Source organism: Alexandromys fortis, unplaced genomic scaffold (genome assembly GCF_014885135.2).
Source record: "Alexandromys fortis isolate MF-2015 unplaced genomic scaffold, M_Fortis_MF-2015_v1.1 scaffold_97, whole genome shotgun sequence".
Classification (NCBI taxonomy): domain Eukaryota; kingdom Metazoa; phylum Chordata; class Mammalia; order Rodentia; family Cricetidae; genus Alexandromys; species Alexandromys fortis.
This window is the reverse complement of record NW_026067981.1, coordinates 1,442,001-1,461,489: the sequence shown is the minus strand read 5'-3', so window position 1 is coordinate 1,461,489 and position 19,489 is coordinate 1,442,001. Positions and strand designations below refer to the sequence as shown.

Below are 19,489 nucleotides of genomic sequence, written 5' to 3'. Positions count from 1 at the left end.
GAAACAAGAGTACCGAGAGCTTGAGGTCACACTCAAATTGGACTTTGATTTTGTTTATGTAACTGCTGTGTAAAGAATAGAATTATGGGGCTAAAGAGATGGCTCAACAATTAAAAGCTGTAGTGAAGAGGCGAGCAGGCCTGCATTTCGTCCCACCCAGATCCTGCTTGGCTAGCTTTACACCCAAAATAACAACACACAAATTGTATTCATTTAAACACTGCCTGGACCATTAGCTCTAGCCTCTTACTGGCTAACTCTCACCTCTTGATTAACCAATTTCTATTAATGTGTGTAGCACCACGAGGTGGTGGCTTACCAGGAAGATTCTAACCTACATTCATCTTGGGCCAGAGCTTCATGGCGTCTGCATGACTATGCTTTCTTTCTCCCAGAATTCTGTTCTGTCTACTCCACCCACCTAAGGGCTGGCCTCTCAAACGGCCAAGGCAGTTTCTTTATTAACCAATGAAAGTAACACATAGACAAAAGACCCACCTACATCAAAAAGCAATATCTGCTCTCCCAAAAAACTGGGTTGAATTCCCAGAACCCACAGGGTAGCTCACAATAGCCTGTCACTGCAGTTTCAGGGAATCTAACACCTTCTTCTGGCCTCTGAATAAAAGTACACAAACATACTGGCAGGCAAAACGTTCATGCACAACAAATAAGTAAATAAATAAGTGTTTTTAAAAGAATAGAATTTACAGACCAGTAAGATGGCTCAGTAGGTAATGGTGCTTACCACCGAGGCTGTTGGCCTGTGTTCAACCCCCAGAACCCACGTGATGGAAGGAAAGAACCAATCATCCCAAGCTGTAACATGTGGGGCCTGCTTGTTGGGGTTTGTGTCCCGCCCTATACCCCACAGCCAGCAAGCCTCAAAGAAAATCACACAGAGGACTCCATAAGATATAAACTGATTGGCCCATTAGCTCAGGCTTCTTATTAGCTCTTATCACTTATATTAACCCATTATTTTGATCTTTGTTAGCCATGTGGCTTAGTACCTTTTTCAGCCAGGTAGATTACATGCTGTTTCTTCGGTGGTCTGGGGAGGAGTAGGAGGAATCAACTTTCTCCTTCCCAGAATTCTCCTGTTCTCATTGCATCATTTCTACTTCCTGTCTGATTTTCTAACCTATACTTCCTGCCTGGCCAATCAGTGTTTATTTAAAACATAATTGACAGAATACAGACAATTCTCCCACACCACCAAGCCATTCCCTGACCTTCACATTCACTCGACAGCACACATGCCATGTGTACATGTATATGCACAAAACAAATACAGAAAAAATAAAAATTTAACTAAAAGAATAAGTTTTATCCCTGTGATACAGGGACTGTTGAGCATATACACATCAATAAATAAGATGCATCACATTGACAGTTTGGAGGACAAAAGCCATGCACTCATGTCAGATAGAAAAATACATTTGACAAAATTCAACTTCTTTTCTCAATAAAACCTCAGTATATTAGGTGTGGAGAATACACCTCAACACAATAAAGACCACAGCTGACAGACCTACAATTAACATGGTGAGTCATAAGCCTTTTCTCACAGGTCAGGGTCAGAGATATCGACCCCAGGGCTTTCCAACATTCTAGTGGATGCCATCGCTGGAGCCACTAGGCGAGGAAGTGAAAAGGTATGGTAACCAGATAGGAAAACAAGCGCATGTCTATTTGTGGGCCACATGATTTGAGGATACATGGAAAACCCTGCCGGCTCCACCAAAACCCAGCTGGAAGTGATAAACCCAGTAAAGTGGCAGGATACATAAACAACATGTAAAAATCAGCAATATCTCTCTGGACCAAAAAATAAAAGTGTTCATAAAAGAAATGAAGGGCTTTGAAGTTCAAAACTAAAAACTTTTGCAAAGTAAAGGAAACTATTAAAGTTACAAGACAAGCTGCAGAGTGGAAAAAATCACTGCAATCTGTCCACCTAATAAAGAGCTAATATCCAAAGTACATGAAGAACACAGCTCAGTGGCGAGAAAGCAGATGACCCGTTTAAGGAAGTGTGTGTGTGGGGGGGGGGGGTCTTACACGGATGTTTCTCAGAATAAGACATTTGGGTGGCACATCACATGTAAGTGGAAAGCTAAGAGAAAAAAATCTTAGCATCACTAATCCTAAAGGAAAGATGCCTAAAAATCATGTCGCCTCACACCTATTTGAAAAATAGGGAAAACGTTTGGAGAAGATGCGGTGAAGTGGGACTGGTTATCCCCTGATGAGTAGACCGGTAGATGAAATTCAAAGCATGTCACCACAAAAGATACACACATGCGGTGATTTGTCCATCAGTTTGATTACTCTGCACTACACAAGTATGCCAGGCCACCTTCACTGTGACCCACAAATATAGACAAATATGATTCATAGGTAGGAAGGACAGGAAGGAGCAAGAAAAGGAGGGCTGAGGGAGAGATAAAAAGATTTAATTAACGCGTCTATATTTCCTGGGGCAGAGAAGCAGCTGGAGTCAGACTCTACAGGAAGCAAGAGAAGTGTCCTAATGAGGTGGTAGAGCCCCCTAGGGCCCGGTCTGGGGTAGAGGCTGCCGGGCAGCAGCTGTGGCTGCATGGGCTAAGTCTGGGAGGGCTGCTATTCTATACTAACATGCCTGATCCTAAGTGCAGTTGCTTAAAGGGTAGCAGTGGCACTTCTGACCCTTCTTCTATGTGTCATGCTCGCGCTCCAAGGAGTATTGTGATGCCATGAGCACTCAACACGCTTCGTGTATAAAAGTAATTGCCATCTATATGAATAAAAAATATAAAGCCCTTTCTGCTTTGTTTTTAATATTTTCAAATACATCATTTATTTCTCACAAATGTTGACTATCACAAAGTGTCTTTCACAGCAAGATGTTGGAGATGGCTCAAACATCTAAAACAAGAAATGAAAAATATCCTCTATGTCTCCCACAACTCTGGAGTGCCTCTACCCTCTATCCTCTGAGTGATTGTGGTTTTGCTACTGTTGCTTCTAGGTCAGAAGGACACCCCTGAGGACCATAGCATGTACTTTAAAAACAATAACAGTACTTTTAATTTCTGCATGAAAACACTGGCCTTGTGCCGAGAGATACTTTCTGCACTTCTCCAGCTGGCCACCAGGAGGACGAGGTCAGACAGTCACAAGTATGCTCTTCCATTGACTTCTTTTAGGTGGCCCACCTCCAGGTGACATGTATTTATCCTGAACTATTCCTTTGTCCCTCCTCACATATATCTCTGCCAAATCCTCCATGCCTGTGCATTATAAGGCAGAGCTATGTCTTTGTTACATTATTGTGCTATACTCTAGAGTCTTGATGAGATGTGGCATTTTAAGTCTGTGAGCTGTTCTCAGCAACACAGGACACATAACCAGTGGTCTGAGCATTCGGCTCCCTACAGATAACCCTTGGGTTAGCACAATAGCAATAGAGGAAATTCTGACCACCCCTTCTTATTCTGAGTTATCCTCCAGTAGTCAAACTGCCTGCTGTAGACTGTTGGACAAGGGCATTCTCAACTCCCTTTCATAGATTGAGTTACCAGGTTTCCTATGAATGAGGACCTGAACACAAAAGGTCATGTGAAAAGGTAAGTTGATCGGGTAATTGCCCATGTGTGACTTTGGAAGGGATTAAGCTGTAATACTATATGAAGTGTACAGCCTCCTGTGAGTTATGTAATTGTACGGGTATTTGGTAGATAAAGGTTTCAGTTCTGTACTGAAGCTGAGACACAGGCATGTAGAGAGTCCAAAGGTCCCTGACACTTGGAAGTTCCTGTTTTCTCTTTTGGCTTCTGTAATCTTCAGAATAGTTTGCTGAGATGCACTAGACCAGAGCTTTAGTAGGAGGAAATCTGTCAAGAATAACTATGAGCTGGGGCAGCCAGAGAGAGCTGACAGACAAGAAGAAGCCAGTCTGATACCAAATGAAAGAAAGGCAAAGAGGAGGGAAACATTCTAGACTGCCAATGACTCTAAGACAAATTTGACCAGGCCATAGAGGAAACCCTCAGTCCTGAACTAAACATTAGAGAAGTCCTGTAGTACAAGGAATAGATTTGCTTAGCATCCCTGACAAACCCAGGACAAATGCAGCCTCAGTTCAAAGGCTTCGGGGAACGTAGGTCCTTGGCTGATTATCCTTACTGTGTTCTCGAGGTCACCAGGATGGGCCAATCCTGTGTGATCTATCAAAGCCTTAAAAAGGGTAGAGATGTCCTTGGGCAGCTGAGGATAGGGAACCTGAAATGACCCTATCCTATAGCAATACTGACAAATATCTTGCATATCACCATAGAACCTTCATCTGGCGATGGATGGAGATAGAGACAGAGACCCACATAGGAGCACCAGACTGAACTCCCAAGGTCCCAAATGAGAAGCAGAAGGAGGGAGAACATGAGCAAGGAAGTCAGGACCATGAGGGGTGCACCCACCCACTGTGACAGTGTGGCTGATCTATTGGGAGCTCAGCAAGGCCAGCTGGACTGTGACTGAAAAAGCATGGGATAAAACCGGACTCTCTGAACATGGCAAACAATGAGGGCTGATGAGAAGCCAAGGACAATGGCACGGGGTTTTGATCCTACTTCATGTTCTGGCTTTGTGGGAGCCTAGCCAGTTTGGATGTTCACCTTCCTAGACATGGACGGATGGGGGAGGACCTTGGACTTTCCACAGGGCAGGGAACCCTGACTGCTCTTTGGACTGGAGAGGGAGGGGGAGAGGAGTGGGGTGAGGGGGGAAAGGATGGGAGGAGGGGGAGGGAAATGGGAGGCTGGGAGGAGGCGGAAACTTTTTTTTTCTTTTTCTCAATAAAAAATTTAAAAAAGGGGGGGTAGAGATGAAAACTTTGCATCAGATACCAAATTACCAAAGGAGGAGGCCTTCTGGGACCCGCCTCTGGTGGCTACACACCTTCCACTTTGATGTACACAAGATCAGTATCTAGGGATAGCAAAACCAAAAGACTGAAATTCCTCTGAATGAAAGAATGACTGGTGACTATAGTCATCTATTCTAGAGCTTGTGTAAACTATGAAGAGGGCTCTGAACTAGGAATGTCAGACCCAGGTGTCCACCATCCTCTTCTTCATCAGTCTTTATCCTGTTCAGCATCAAATAACCAGACAACAGTAGGTGACTTAATTTGCTTATTTTCTAGACTCTGTTCAGCTATACACGACTCTACTATGCCAATTCCTAACTCCAAAATTATCATATTTCCCAGTTCAAAAGTGTTTTTGCACTAATAGTCTGAATTCATATTGTGGACTGGGACCTATTCTAGGACTAGGGGCTTGAGAGTAAGTTAAGTAGAAATTATTCCTACTTTAAGGTTATGTCCTGTTGGAGGAACATAGTCAATATGCAAATGCAAATTAATAGAGCAGAAAATATCATGTCTATGCCACAAAATTTAAAAATGAAGAAGAAATAGAGTATATATGAGATCTACCCACCATTATTTCTTGAATGATCATCTAAGTGGCCAGCTAGACTGCAAAACCCGAGCCATCGCCCATACTGTATATAGAGGGCACCAGGTCCTCGTGCTCACAGATAAACACTTGGAGAAACCAGGAATGTTAATCATGCAGGAGTATCTCGTCAATAAAGGAAATAAATACCCATTTTCCACCCAGAAAGCTGGGAGTGGATGTTGTTGGTAACTTGGTGACCATAGTTAGCTGTGGAGCTTGACCTCACCCACCCCATCCCCAGAATGTTTACCCCAGGCCATCCACTTTAGACACATATCTTTAGCTCTCAGTCAACTGAACGCATCCTTGGGGGAGATGTCACATGAACTTTATAGCCTGGTGACCTCTACACTTTCTTGGTCAGAGACCACACCAGATTCTAAACCCTTAAGCTGGAGAGCCCATCTTCATAGTCACATGTACTTTGAGTTGATTTCTGATGTAATCATGCCCCCTTGAGCATCAGGGATTGTATCACAGCAGGAAGCTTGCTTTTTTTCCCCCAAAAAATTGTCCTGTGTTTAAATATGCTTACAATAAACTGCCTGGTGTCAGACTCCAGAAGTCTGAACCAGCACTGACTAAGTCGGACTGAACCAAGTTTTCCTTCTCGCCTCTTGAGTTTCATTTTCCTGCTGTGGATGCTTGCGGGGCCCCCACACCTACAGCCCCTCCCACATTTGCCTATCTGAAGTGAACCTTTAGGAACATCACGTCTGCTCAAAATCATTCTCTGCTATGCCTTTCTCTGCTCAAATCATATATGAGGTGCCGCCCAAAAAGTCTTAACCTGCTTTTCCAGTTTCTCTTGTAACTGCATTCCAGATCAACAACATGATCTGCAGATTGGTCCATGAATAAACCCATCTCCATCCTCATGTGCATATGTATATCTCATCCTCATGTGTATATGTGTATCTGCCTGCCTAGGATTTAGGTATCTTTCAGACCTGCTGTACAGCTGCATTATTACCTCCTAGGTCATTATTGTCCTCAGGAGCAGGCTGAGATCTGTCTCTTGCTATGATTCTCCCTCCTGTTGAACGAGCTGAGGAAGATCTCGAAGAGAACCACTGCCCCTTTGTAACCATTGTCCCAGGTGGGCTCACCACGAGTGTCATCAGACATTCGCTAGCAAGAGAAAGCTCAAACTGATAGACCCAAACATTCAAGAGTCTTGGCGCTATTGAAAAGCTTGAGAGAGTTGAGTGGTTTTGGTTATTTTATAATCCCAAGAATGAAAAGGTTAAGATGTATTTTGACTTTCAGCAAACTCTGTGATGAAGCTACAGGAAATAAGAAATTCTTTAGGTCTGGCACATGGGTGCTATAGTCTAAAAGCCTGGTGAGCAAAGTGGCCACCTTTGCTTGAGCGAGTACTTCACAATCAAGAACAGATGGTGACCCTACATGAATTTCTGTTTCTGAATTCACAGTGAGCAAGAAACTCAGGACTAAATGCAAAATGAAGGACTTGACTCAACATGTCTCCAAATGTCAGATACTAAGTCTATTTGCCTGAACTATTCCTAGTATCAGCTTCAGAATTATGATTCTGTCAGAGGAGAGAATTCCATTATAACAATATCATATGGGAAAGTGTTGGCAGAGTATCAGAGAGTCTAAATAATAATGACAGCCCAGAATATCACAGAGGTGTGAATCACAGAAGGCACCGCGACTCCCAGGATTAATGAGACAAAAAGGAGCAGGTTCTGGGCTAAGTTGATAGCTGAGATGGTAAAGCTTGACCACCATAATCTGTAGAGAATAGCCAGGAGTGGTGGCACATGCTTGCAGTCCCAGCTCTGGAAGAGGCAAAAAACGGGGAGACCCCTGAGGCTCCTGAGAGTTGCTAGCCAGCCAGCCAGGATAACTTGGCGAGTTCTAGACCATAAAGAGATCTATCTGGGGCAGCACCTGCTGAACAACATCCACGGCTGTCCACACAGAGAGAGAGGGGGATGGTTGGAGAGGGAAACGAAGGAAGAGAGACTGAGACTCACACTCACAAGGAAACAGATTGGAAACATTAAAAACTAAAGGTCTTAGAAGGAACTTGCTGAGCTGGTAACAACATAGGGACAAGAAATTGGTGCATACCTATACAAAAAGTTAATCTTTTGTATAAATGTCATGAACACTTGGCACATGGGCAAAGAATAACATTTTCAACAAGTGATATTGGAAAAGCTGGATATCCAAAAAAAGAAAGAAATTGACAACTTATCACATACCATATACCAAAAAATCAGTGCACAAGACATGAAACTACTTTAAAGAAAATAGAGGGAAATACTTCCTAATATTGTTCTTGGCAGTGATTTTTAAATATATTTCTAATCAAAATATAGTTATATCTTTTTCCCTTCCCTTTCTTCCCTCCAACTCCTTCCATCCAGGTCCTCTCCCTCCAACCCCTTCCATGTTTCCACTCAAATTGATAGTCTGTTTTTATTATTATTGTTACACACATGCATCAATGTATAAATACAACCTGTTGAATCCATTTTTGTTGCCTGCATGTATATGATTTTAAGACTGGCCACTTTGAATTTGGTTACCAATTAGGGACCTTTTCCCTAGAAGAGGCTAATTCTCCCTCTCCCACCAGCCATTGGTTGCCTGTAGTTCTTTGTCTAGGGGTAGGTACCATGAGATTTTCCCCATTTCATGATAGCATATATACTGACATTATTAGTGCCCAGGTCTTGTTTAGGCAAATTGCAGTGATTTCTGTAACACAGAATACAAAAAACATAAGAGACAAGTATAATGTCACCAAAAAGTTTTCATATAGCAAAGGAAATAATTAACAGAGTAGACATTCAGCCCATAGAATGAGATTAAAATGTTTGCAACATACATGCAAGGATAGGGCAATAACAAACCATATTATGGAGGGAAGCTGAACAACCACTAGTAAAGCATCAAGTAATCTAATTCAAAACTGGATAAAAGACATGAAACACAATTGTCAAAAAAAAAAAAAAGACATACATACCCGAGTCATAGATTATGGAGAAGCCCAGCTGGCAGTCAACTGGAAGCCTCATCTCTCTCTAACTGGCTAGTGTTCACTTATCTCTAACTAGCTAATGTTCACTTATCTCTAGCTAGCATTCACTTATCTCTAGCTAGCTAGCATTCACTTAACTCTTACTAGCTAGTGTCAGAAGTCCCATGCTAAGTCGCCTTCAAAATAGTTCTGTTTATACCCATAGACCCGAGTGCTCTCAACCTTGTTCAGGAAGTATTATTGTTTGCTTGTTTCTTCTTGTTTTGTTTTGTTTGCAGTGAACAACAGTCAATGGAAAGATGCGTCAAAGAGCTGAGAATGGTCAAACGGTCTGAATGGTCAAATATAAAGAGGACATCTGTACTGACCCCCAATAACATCACTACTGCCACCACTACCACCATCACTACTATCACAATCACCATCACTGCCACCACCACCTATACCACCACCCCAGCTACCACCATCACCATCACTACCACTACAATCACCTCCACCACCACCGCCACCGCCACCACCACAACCATCACCACCAAGGTTCAAAGAGCATCACAGAAGAAGAAATGGAAAGAAAGTTAGAGCCAGATGATGGGGAGGAGTGAGCACTGTGAGTTACTGTCTTCTGGACATAGCTATCAAAATCGCAAACTCGCAGCATCTGGGACTACCCCTTTAAGACCTACACAAGATCAAACAAGGCAAATTCCACATAGAAGGAGTAAATATGGTCTCTAGGCCTCATTCCCTCTATAGTGATGCTATTGGAAGTAGATAGCTGCTGAGGGATGGGGAATCATTCTTTATTGAGGGTATCACAGATGACAGATGTTCTGTGCTCCAGGAGATTGACCCCACATTCGTGCACATCTGGGCATCAACAACTGGATTAGGTTACCAAAAAAAAAAAAAAAAAAAAAGACATGAAGTTGTAAGGGAGCATTATGGGAGAATGTGGGTGTATTGCATAGGGAATGGGGGTAGACATGATCATAATCCACTGTATAAATGTACGAATTCTCAAAAATAAAGAAAAAAATTAAGTCTTAAATATCACTAATCATCAGGAAAATACAAATAAAAACCAAATGTGATGTCACTTCATATCTGTCACAGTAGCTGTCTCCAAAGGACAAAATAAATCACAGTGGTAGGAAATTGTGTGCAAGGAAAAAAAAATTCTGATACATCGTCTGGTGAAATGCAAAGTCATTATACAAGCAGAATAGATATTCCTCAAGAAATGAAAATCTACCACATTAACCTCACTTATGGGTATGTACCCAAAGGAAATGAAATAATTAGGCTGAAGAGATATCTCTTTTTTATAGTCATTTTATAGTCATATAAAAATATGCATTTTAATAGTCATTGCTACTTCACTGACAACAGCCAAGATTCGCAATCAGACTAAACACCCATCAACGAGCGCATAAAGAAAGCGCGGTATGAATCGGCAACAGGGTACCGTCAGTCGCATTACACAGGGGAACCCGAAGCACATTATGGCCTGTGGAGTCAGCCAAGAGCAGATAGACAATACTCCTAATCCTCATCCTATGTGGAATCCGGAGAAGGGATCCCAACAGAAGCAAAGAGCAAAAGGGTGGATGCCAGGAGCCTGGGATGATGTCATTCACAGTATAGGCTCAGTTAGGGTGCATGAGCGTGTCTGGAAGATCCAATGTACAACATGTTAACTATAGTTAAAGTAAATACTATGTCCTTAAAAGTTGCTAAGACAGGAGGTGTCAAACGTTCTCAGCTATAAATAAACAGAAATCATCGTATAAAGTGACCAGCACCATTAGCCTGCCTGTAACATTTCACACCGTATCTTATAGCAAAACACAGTGTTGTGTTTTTTACACAGCCTTAAAATATACATTCTATTTGTCAATTATATCTCAATAAAATAAGTAATATAATACCTCAAAAACAAAAACCCTAATTTTTGAACCCATCTGTGCAGTAATAATAAAATCCCCTTTACAGAAAAACTAAAGAGAATTTTTTCCAAGTATTATAAAGTTAAGTCAGCATGTACCAATTGATCCTCTGCTGAATATTCAACTATCTACTGGGTGTTAAGGAAGATTAATAAAAAAAAAGAGCAGACATATTGGTGCCTGACAGGAAATGGGAAATCTGCCCACCAATATAATAATCTACACTTTTGAGCCATCTCATAAAACCTTCTAAAAATATACAACTGTTAGGTAGTGTGGGCATAGCCTTTGGTCTATGCAACTTTAGGAACAAAACATGTAAGTTCTAAGAAACTTTCTATTGAAAAGTGAACTTTGCATAGATTAAATGAACATGTAGGATCCCCCAAGAGGCACTGTAGAGGTCTGGGTCAGGAGGGAACGTGATCCCTTGTGGGGAGCTGAGAAAGAATGTGGCTGAACGGCAGGCAGTTCTGGACATCTCAGTGGAGGTAAGTGCCAAGAAGTAAGGCAATCAGGAAGCGGGGAAAACTGTGTGTTCCCTAATCTCTAGGGAGGAACGCCATAAAATTTATCATTCTGGAAAATTAATTTCCTGAAGCTGTTAGAACTTCCAAATGATGCGTAGGTCCTGAAGATTAAGAGAGGAAATTTACTGCCAAAGGCAAAGAAGCTCCATAGAAAAAAAAAAAAAAACAGAGTTAAGCCAAAGTTCACCTGACAGGGCAGGATGGTACCAAGAACGCAGGGTGGAAGAAAGGAAAGGGGGTTCTACTGTTCTGCTCTTCACCTCCTGATGGACCTGTTTGCTCCAGGACCTGCTCTCACCTAAATGAAGGTGCCACCCAAAGGACAAGGGTTAGATGTCTGCTAACTGAAGGAAACCTCCAGGAAAGATAAGGCGAAATTGTCTTTCCTGCCTCTCTGCTGTGCCTGAGCTAAAACAGAGCCAGGCAAGCACAGCCCCAGCAAACAAGGAGGGCCTGTGCAATGTGAGTAGGCCCAGAGGCAGGGAGTTAAGCCCAGAGACGTGAAGTCACGATAAATCAAGGCCTCTGGCTATGGTTCTAGGTGTTCCCTTAGGTCCATCAAAATACAAACATAAGAATTACATAATGTAAAATTATCTAGAGACTCCTTAAACTCTCAAAAATTTTACAATAATCAGCTCGCCTGGCAAATATCAACTCTTTCCACACTTGAATTCCCTCAACTCCCTTAAAAAAAAAAAAAAAAAAAAAAAAAGCACTAATCTCCTGGCCAGAGAAGCCAATCATCAGGCCAGTGAACAACTTGTTCACACAACCCTGCTCTGTGTGGTAGTCACTCTGCAAACCACCTATGGAGCTTGAAAACAAGAGATGTGAAGTCTCCAGAAAACCCGAGACCCACCGGGTAGTTTCTGTGACCTCATCTCCTGTGAGAACTCCTAATCACCTCTCCTGGGGAACCACGGATGTCTCATAGTCTTCTAACACCCTAATAAAAGCTGAAGCTCTTTAATTTCAAAGTTCCCTAAAGTCCCCAGATTCCTATACAGCTACTTAAATTAAAAACGTGCTTTCTGAATCACTAGAGCGCTCTGGGCAGAAGAAATAAGATACTGAGCACAGTGGAAAAACACTAAGCGTTGAGACGGGGCAACTGAGAACGCTGGGGAACTGATGAGTAAAGAAAGGGCCTGGTGGAAACGAAACTGTGCAGGGAACGCTAGCTGCTTTCACTCTGGACTCCTCCTGAACTATAAAGACTGGACCAAGGGGGAGTGAGCAGCAGAGCAGGACCAGCTGGAGAGCAGACCCCTGACTTCACAGTCTGCTCTTGACATTGGCCAGTTTCACAAACTTGCAGTCTACAAGAACTAGACCCAGCAACTCAAATCAAGAAGTGTGAACTTTCCCTCTTTTTATCCCACTGTTGGCACAACAGACTCTTTCCTTGTGGTTCAGGTGCTTAGCTTTTGTTTACATTTTCTGTGATTTCAAAGCAAGAACAAATAAATGAATTGTTGGTCACTTAATCTCCCAGGGGTTTCATTTTACACCCTGGTGACCATATCAGTCACTATTGTATTTTTCAGAGCCAAGGGCCAGGGCCCCCATTCATTGCCCTTCTTCCATCCCTTTCTTACTTTGCCCCCCCCCATACCCTCCTGGTCCTTCTCTTATTCCTACTGCACTCATTCCTCCTCTTCTAGGTTTTAACAAAGCTCTACACCATGAAAAATACAAAGAAACAGGCATTTTTGCTTTAAGAAAAATAAACCCGCCCCTTTCTCAATTTTGACATTAAAAGCCACTCTTGTCTACATTTGGAGAGTTGGTGGTTCTCTGGGCAGAGGAAAGAAGGTGGTTGGTTAAGAGGTAAAATCCCATGAAATCAGGCAATTGGTATTCACAGATGTGATTTGATGTAATAGGTTTCTCTAAAGAGGTACATTTCTACTTCTGAATCTTGTATTTAACTCTCAACTAGTAGAGAAGTGGGTTTTTTTTTTTTTTTAAATTTCAAGCTACTGAAGCTTCATTTGAAATTCTGAGCATTGGTTTGGTGACTTGGCCATCACTGACTTGGTTATTTCTGAAAGAATGGAATAAACAGTAGAAGGCAGGCTTCGTGTCTTCTTATATGCAATGAGCACACACTTTAATGTGCTCCCGTGTCTCCTTGTGTTAAGGTGGGGATCCTGACACATAAGCCTTGGCCAAAAATTTCAACTGAAAAGCCCCTAAGCATCAAAGGACATTTTTTTTTCTGAAGACTTTTCTTCATACCATCTACCATGGGCAAGAGAGTGGCCATTGTCGGAGCTGGTGTCAGTGGCTTGGCTGCGATAAGATGCTGTCTGGAGGAAGGGATGGAGCCCATCTGCTTTGAAAGGAGCAATGATGTCGGAGGCCTATGGAAATTCTCGGTAAGTGGTCCATCTCTAGGACGCGAGAGGTAGAAAGATGGTTTCCTTTGCAAATCACATCTGAACAGTTCTCATTCAGACCTGGATGGCAAATCACAAAAGGCCCAGGTCTGGAAAGTTAAGTCTTGCGTCTCCCATCACTCAAAACTACTTCCCACCAGCAGGGCTGAATGTAGCTGAACCTTAAAAGATGTCCTCAAAGGAAAACAGATCATTTTCCTGTGTAGTTCTAGTCTCTAGCTCATCAACAATACCATGACCTGGCTGGTGGAGTCCGATTCTCCAAGTACAGAATGCTAATGCCACTAATTAACTAAAAATAATACATAGTCACCTTCTTGTAAACCTGCAAAGATTCTATCATTTATTCCTCTTAAATACCAATGAAACAGTTTCAAAAATCTAATCTAAACTAAAATCCAATTCTAAGTTCTATTTCCGACTCGGGTTTTCTAGGCAGTTCTTAGGGAAGTTGACTACCCCACACTGGAGCTGAAATACTCATCCATCAAACACAGAGATTGGAAATTAGGTTACCTCTAATGTGCCTTGCAATTCCAACAGGATATAATTTTCCCGTGTCTCTCTGAGCAGTTATAAATTATTATAAATGTTGGCTGTGTGTGTGGTTATTGGATTGCCTGTCAATTCTAAGTCTGAAGGAGAAAAATTATGATCTTTGCCATCTAGTCTTAAAAACAATATGGCCATGAAATATTCAATATAAATATAACATTTAAGTTTCAAAGCCAAATCTGGGAGCACTCCTAGCTTTTGTGTTTTGAATTTTCCAGTCAATGTGACTACACATAAGTGATAAATAATTTTGGTTCAAAGAGAGTGTATGCATGACACTCACCTTGTAACCATCTTTCTCTGTCTCGGTTTTAGTTCTTGTCCACCTGCAACAACAATAACAAGCTATTTTCTCTGATAGAGAATGTACTACTGATTCAGAATGCATCTGCATTCATCTTATGAGTCTTTTCTGTAATTTTTGTTCCTGCCGAATGCAAAGTATTACATGAGATATATAGTCATAGACTTTATTTTCCATTCTGGAAATAAGTTATTTAGAGAATTCCATTTTCTTTATATCTGCCCAGAGAAGTGTCACCAGCTTAGACTAAGGTGACTGCCTACAATCTCATCTGCCATAGCTAAATGCTACATCAGCACTGGATGCGTCTGTTTTGTGCTAGAGTAGAGGATGAGAAACATGTGACACAATTATTTTTCTACATTAGTGACTTCCAGTCTGCTGATGAGAGGAGTCATAACTTAAGTCCACAACACTTAGATATAAAATAAACAAAAATTCATCGGATAGCAATACCTTTCACAGGATAATGACAGAAATAATCTGACTATGAGCTATATAATGGAACCAGTCTGGGGAAAAAAAGTGAGTATATTCTCAGAGGCACTTTAGCTACCAGATTATTAAATAGTAAACCTCAAAAATTTGGGATTTCTCCGGGGTCTCAAGCTAAGAGAAGAAAAGCCTGGGCTGTTCAGGGAGGAAGCTCTTCTCTAGATGAAAGAGCTTCACAACTTTACAGAGATGATGATGGGTCAGTGGTGGGTGGGACCATGCCTTGACTTGAACTGCTTAAATGTGTGTATCACTAATCCTCTATTTAAAAATCAGTCTCATGTTAGGACCCGGGAGATGAACTGGAGTGAACGGATAATGGGCCCTTCCCCTTTTCTGATTTTTACTATTAATTTGGTTGGCCTAATTGGCTTGTTGAGGATAGGTGGACATTGCTGGCTTCTTGGATCACAGCAAAATAAAAAAAAATTAAAACGTTATACAGCCATTTTCACTTTTATTTTATTCTACAGAAATTTTGTCATTTTTGATTATAGACAGGTACCCCCAGACTTCACTAGGAGACTATGGATCATCATTCAAAGCTGTACATATTCTATAAATTAGGTGGCCCTAAGGATCTCAGATAAAAAGTTGTTGACAAGCTAAGCTTCAGTTAATGTCAACTCAGTGGATAAAAAGCTACTGAAGTCTTCATAAGTCAGGGGAAAATTCCTCCAGAACCAGGAGTGCTGTGAGTGTTGTCAAAGGACGTAAACCTCCATATGATATAGTTCCAGATGCCATTCCCTTTCATGATCTGTAAGTGGCGCCCACGGCCATGTGAATGTACGGCAGTGTGCTAATAACAGCATTAAAAAAAATAATCAACAATCCATGAAATGTACATGGGAGGTGTCGACAGCGTCCAAAAAGGAATCTGAGTTAGCCATTATCGCCACCTCAGGGAGCTTATGTAAGGAAGCAAAAAGTGACAGTTTACTAAGATACAAAGTCAGACTCTGGTTGTCCACAAAGTACAATGTCTCTCGTTTCCATCAAGTTATGTATATAAGCAAAATTCCACGCAGGGTCCCAGTGGGGGTGTGAATACCTTCAAATACTTGAAACTTTAGCCTCCTCCGCTCATCCCTAAGCCTTTTTTCTTTTCTAAGAAAAGTTGATTTGCACAATGTGCACAGACAGGAATTTTTGAAGAATGTGTTATATAAGCTTTCATCTTGCAAGTCCCTGCTGCGCAAGAGATGTGCCAGGAGACAGAAACCTGAGCACTCCGAACTCTTCACTGTATGCTTTTGCTGAGAAATGGAAACCAAGTGGGATTTAAAGAATGGCAGATTAAATGTGAGTGAGTTTTAAGTTTCCTGCGTTCCTATTGGGCATCACGTCCTTAAAAGATCTAGTTAGTTTTACAATAAGAAATGTCTCCCATGGAAGTACTAAACCGGGCTTGACCCTGCTGAACTTCGGTGCGTTCAGGGTAGTGTGGCTGTAACTAGCCCTACGAAGACACTTACATTCCCCAGCCTATCAGACTATGGAAACAATGGACACCCCACAATAGAATTGTCTCCCAGAAATTGTATGCTGGGAGAAGGAAAATGCTGGAAGCCTTTGTATCTCTGAAAAGAGATTTAATAGTACTGACTGCATCTATCACTTGCTAGGCCACCTTGTATGATGAAATGGAAGCCTAGACAATGATGGGTCAATGGTGGGCGGACTTTGCCCTGGACTGCTTAGGTGTATATAAACTTTAATATCACTTGAGGACTTGTACAATGGACCAAAGGAGGTCACTGGTTCTCATCGTCCTTCTTCCCAATGGCCACACTGACTGAAGCTCCTTTATCTGCGTTGTACTATTAATTTTGCTATTTCAATTTCAATTATGGAGAAAAAGTGGCTGAGCTTGACTTTTGGGGTACAGATTATAACCCCAAGTTTGGTAACATGGTCATCATACACAGCAATTAAAATTTCCTCAATAAACTAGCAGTAGATTGGCACTCTTTTGGCTTAAAAAAAAGGGAAAACAACAGAATCAGAATGCTCTGAACTTATTTTTCTCGCTCAGTCATTCACGTATTTACTTGACAGATACATCCTGAGTGCACACACTGCTGTGTTAGGCACAGCATCAAGCAAAAAACACACTAGGAAGCTAGTGTTTTACATTTTCCTTTATTTTTAAAAATTTCATACCTGCACACAAGAAAGTATGATCGTATCTACCTCCCATTCCTCCCCACCCCCAGTTCCCCTCTATCCCTTCCCAGCTTCACACCTTGTTTCAAGTAATCCAGTAAATCATTAGTGCTATTCACGTGTGAACTGGAACATGAGAAACCTACCAATGGCTATAGAAGTAAAAAGAACCGTGATGTAAGCCAATAGGTAGTAAGGAAAACAATAAGGATAACAGAAGCTTGGTGGATGCAAGGATGATTGACAGTTGACAGGGGGAAGAAAAGAAAGGCAATAAAAAACAGCCGAAGCTTGGTGGATGCAGGGATGACTGACAGGTGATGAAAGGAAGAAAAGGAAAGTAATAAAGACAACAGAAGCTTGGTGGATGCAGGGATGACTGACAGATGACGAGAGAAAGAAAAAAAAAGCAAGTTTAGGGAAGCAACTTTGAAACTGTAGCTGGGGAGTTTCTCTAAGCCAATAGAAAGTCAACAGATATATAGAGATGAAATATGAGAGGCAATAAAGACAGACTGATTAAAAAAAACACACAGGGAACATTCTGGAATTCACCTCAAGTCACTTATGACCTAGAGCAAAAGAGGGTAGATGTGGAAACTCTAGACAGAATGATAATGTGTTGATAACGTACCCACAACAGCTGGTCTCTAGCTCCAGGACACAGTCTCTCAGACTAAATCAGAGTTGGGGCTTCATTCCCTCCTGACTCGTTCAAACCACCTCGCATATTGATATACTTAAAGGGAATGTTTTTGGAAACATCTACCTGTTGTACAATTCTCTTAGGTGAAGAACAGTTTCTGGAGTTCTCTTTCTGTGTTAGGATTGCCTAGAATCAATGAGGGGAAACACATGGACTTATACAATCAGTAGTCCCAGGCCATATCATCCCTTTTCCAGAGCAGTCTTAACATTTTTTACTAGTCCCTGGCCCACAGCTAAGCCCTCCCTCCTCTCAGTGGGCAGCTGAGAAATCTCCTTCCCTCCTTGCCTCACCACTGGCAGCAGACAGCACTGTGAGCTAACAGCAATGGCTCAGACCCCAGAACCTGCCAGGCAGGAGCCTTCACCCTTTTTCTGACCTCCATAAATATTTCCAAGCAAGTCTTTCAAAGGATAAATATCTAAGCCTAGAAACTTAAGGGAAATGTGGCAACCGTTGGTAGAGGAAGAGCATATTCTCGACTTGAGGAGAAACACTGAGGCCTTAGATTGAACCCTTCCCTCCCAGAAACACAGACCTCATGATCCTTTCTAACCCTGTCTGTTTTGGTCTTCCAGAAGCTAGCCAGGGTGATCTAGAGATGGAGTCTTAAATCAAGCAACCATGTGACATTGAATCCCTCCCCTCTGTTACATAAGAATTCCTTCAGGCCTTGGGAACACAGAGACTGCCAGCTTTGAAATATGTTTTCAAGGCAGCACCCCATGTACACTTGATCCTGTCCACACAAGAGACAGGAAATGTTTATTTTCAATTTAGCTTCCGACTGCTTCTCAACAAGAAACTACTTTTCAATTACATAGTGGTTTGAAAATGGAATGCCAAGAAGTGACACACATTCTAAGTTCTGTGGTTTCCTGTGGATTTTTTTTTTTTTTGGAAGAGTGAATTCCCATAGCTGATGAGTTAAAGGCTCCTCAAACACAGATCTTATTTACAACAGCAGAGTTTCCCACAGTATGGTCTCAGGATTACTATCCCCTGCAGCTTCTTGAAGTACAAATTCTCAGGCTTCTCAGGTTTCTCAGACCATACATTAGAGGCAGGGAATCCAACATTTTGGAAGTGAAGCCCAGGAATCCACAATTGGGGGGGATTTTCTTGTGACTCTGATCGCATCGAAGTGGACAAGCCACCTGCAGACTAGAACTTGCGGCTGGTGAAGAGGGTGCTGAAGTCCATGTAGCATCCACATAAGGACAAAGCTACACACAAACTGTACTGCTGTATCGTTGTTTTTCCAAGGTGAGCATGATTTCAGAACCAGTGATAACACAGAAAAAAGTAAGGAAAATGCTGAGAGACTGTAAAAGAACTAACACAAGATTAATTAGGCCAGGGAGGGTTAATGTGTGAAGAGATCAGCTCCGTACAGTTGTTTTGTAAAGGACTTTCTGTTGCATCTCTGAAAAAATAACTCCTTTATCATACATTTTATTGAAAATGAATGTAATACAATACATTCTGATTAAGTTTTCTTCTCTCCTAACTCCTCCCATATCCCTTGCACCTTCCCATCTACCTAACTCCACACCCTTTTCTCTCTCTCTCTTTAGAAAGTAAACAGGAAAAATAATCAGGTTTAAAAAAAAAAAAGAAGGAGAAACACACATGCAAACACAAACAAAACACAGAATCAGAAATAATAGCATATCTCCTACTATTAGTGTGTGTGGTTTTATGTCTGCCTTGAGTTTTAGAAATATTTCTTTTACATAAGTGGGTGCTTTTATATTAGGGGCATAGATATTCAGGATTGAGATGTCATCCTGATGAATTGTTCCTGTTATGAGTATAAAGTGTCCATCTCAATCTCTTCTGATTGATTTTAG

At 41.6% G+C, this 19,489-nt stretch overlaps 1 protein-coding gene and 1 long non-coding RNA gene across 2 annotated transcripts in view; one reads left to right on the top strand and one right to left on the bottom strand.

Moving 5' to 3' along the window:
* LOC126511328 (uncharacterized) overlaps positions 1-19,489 on the bottom strand; it is a 120,482-nt gene that overhangs the window by 65,015 nt on the left and 35,978 nt on the right. The window lies entirely within an intron of this gene.
* The window catches only part of LOC126511326 (putative dimethylaniline monooxygenase [N-oxide-forming] 6), a 22,862-nt gene continuing 16,627 nt past the window's right edge, over positions 13,255-19,489 (top strand). The window contains exon 1 of the mRNA XM_050158396.1: positions 13,255-13,386. Within this exon, the coding sequence (XP_050014353.1) occupies positions 13,255-13,386 (132 nt within the window). The remainder of the gene's footprint in view (positions 13,387-19,489) is intronic.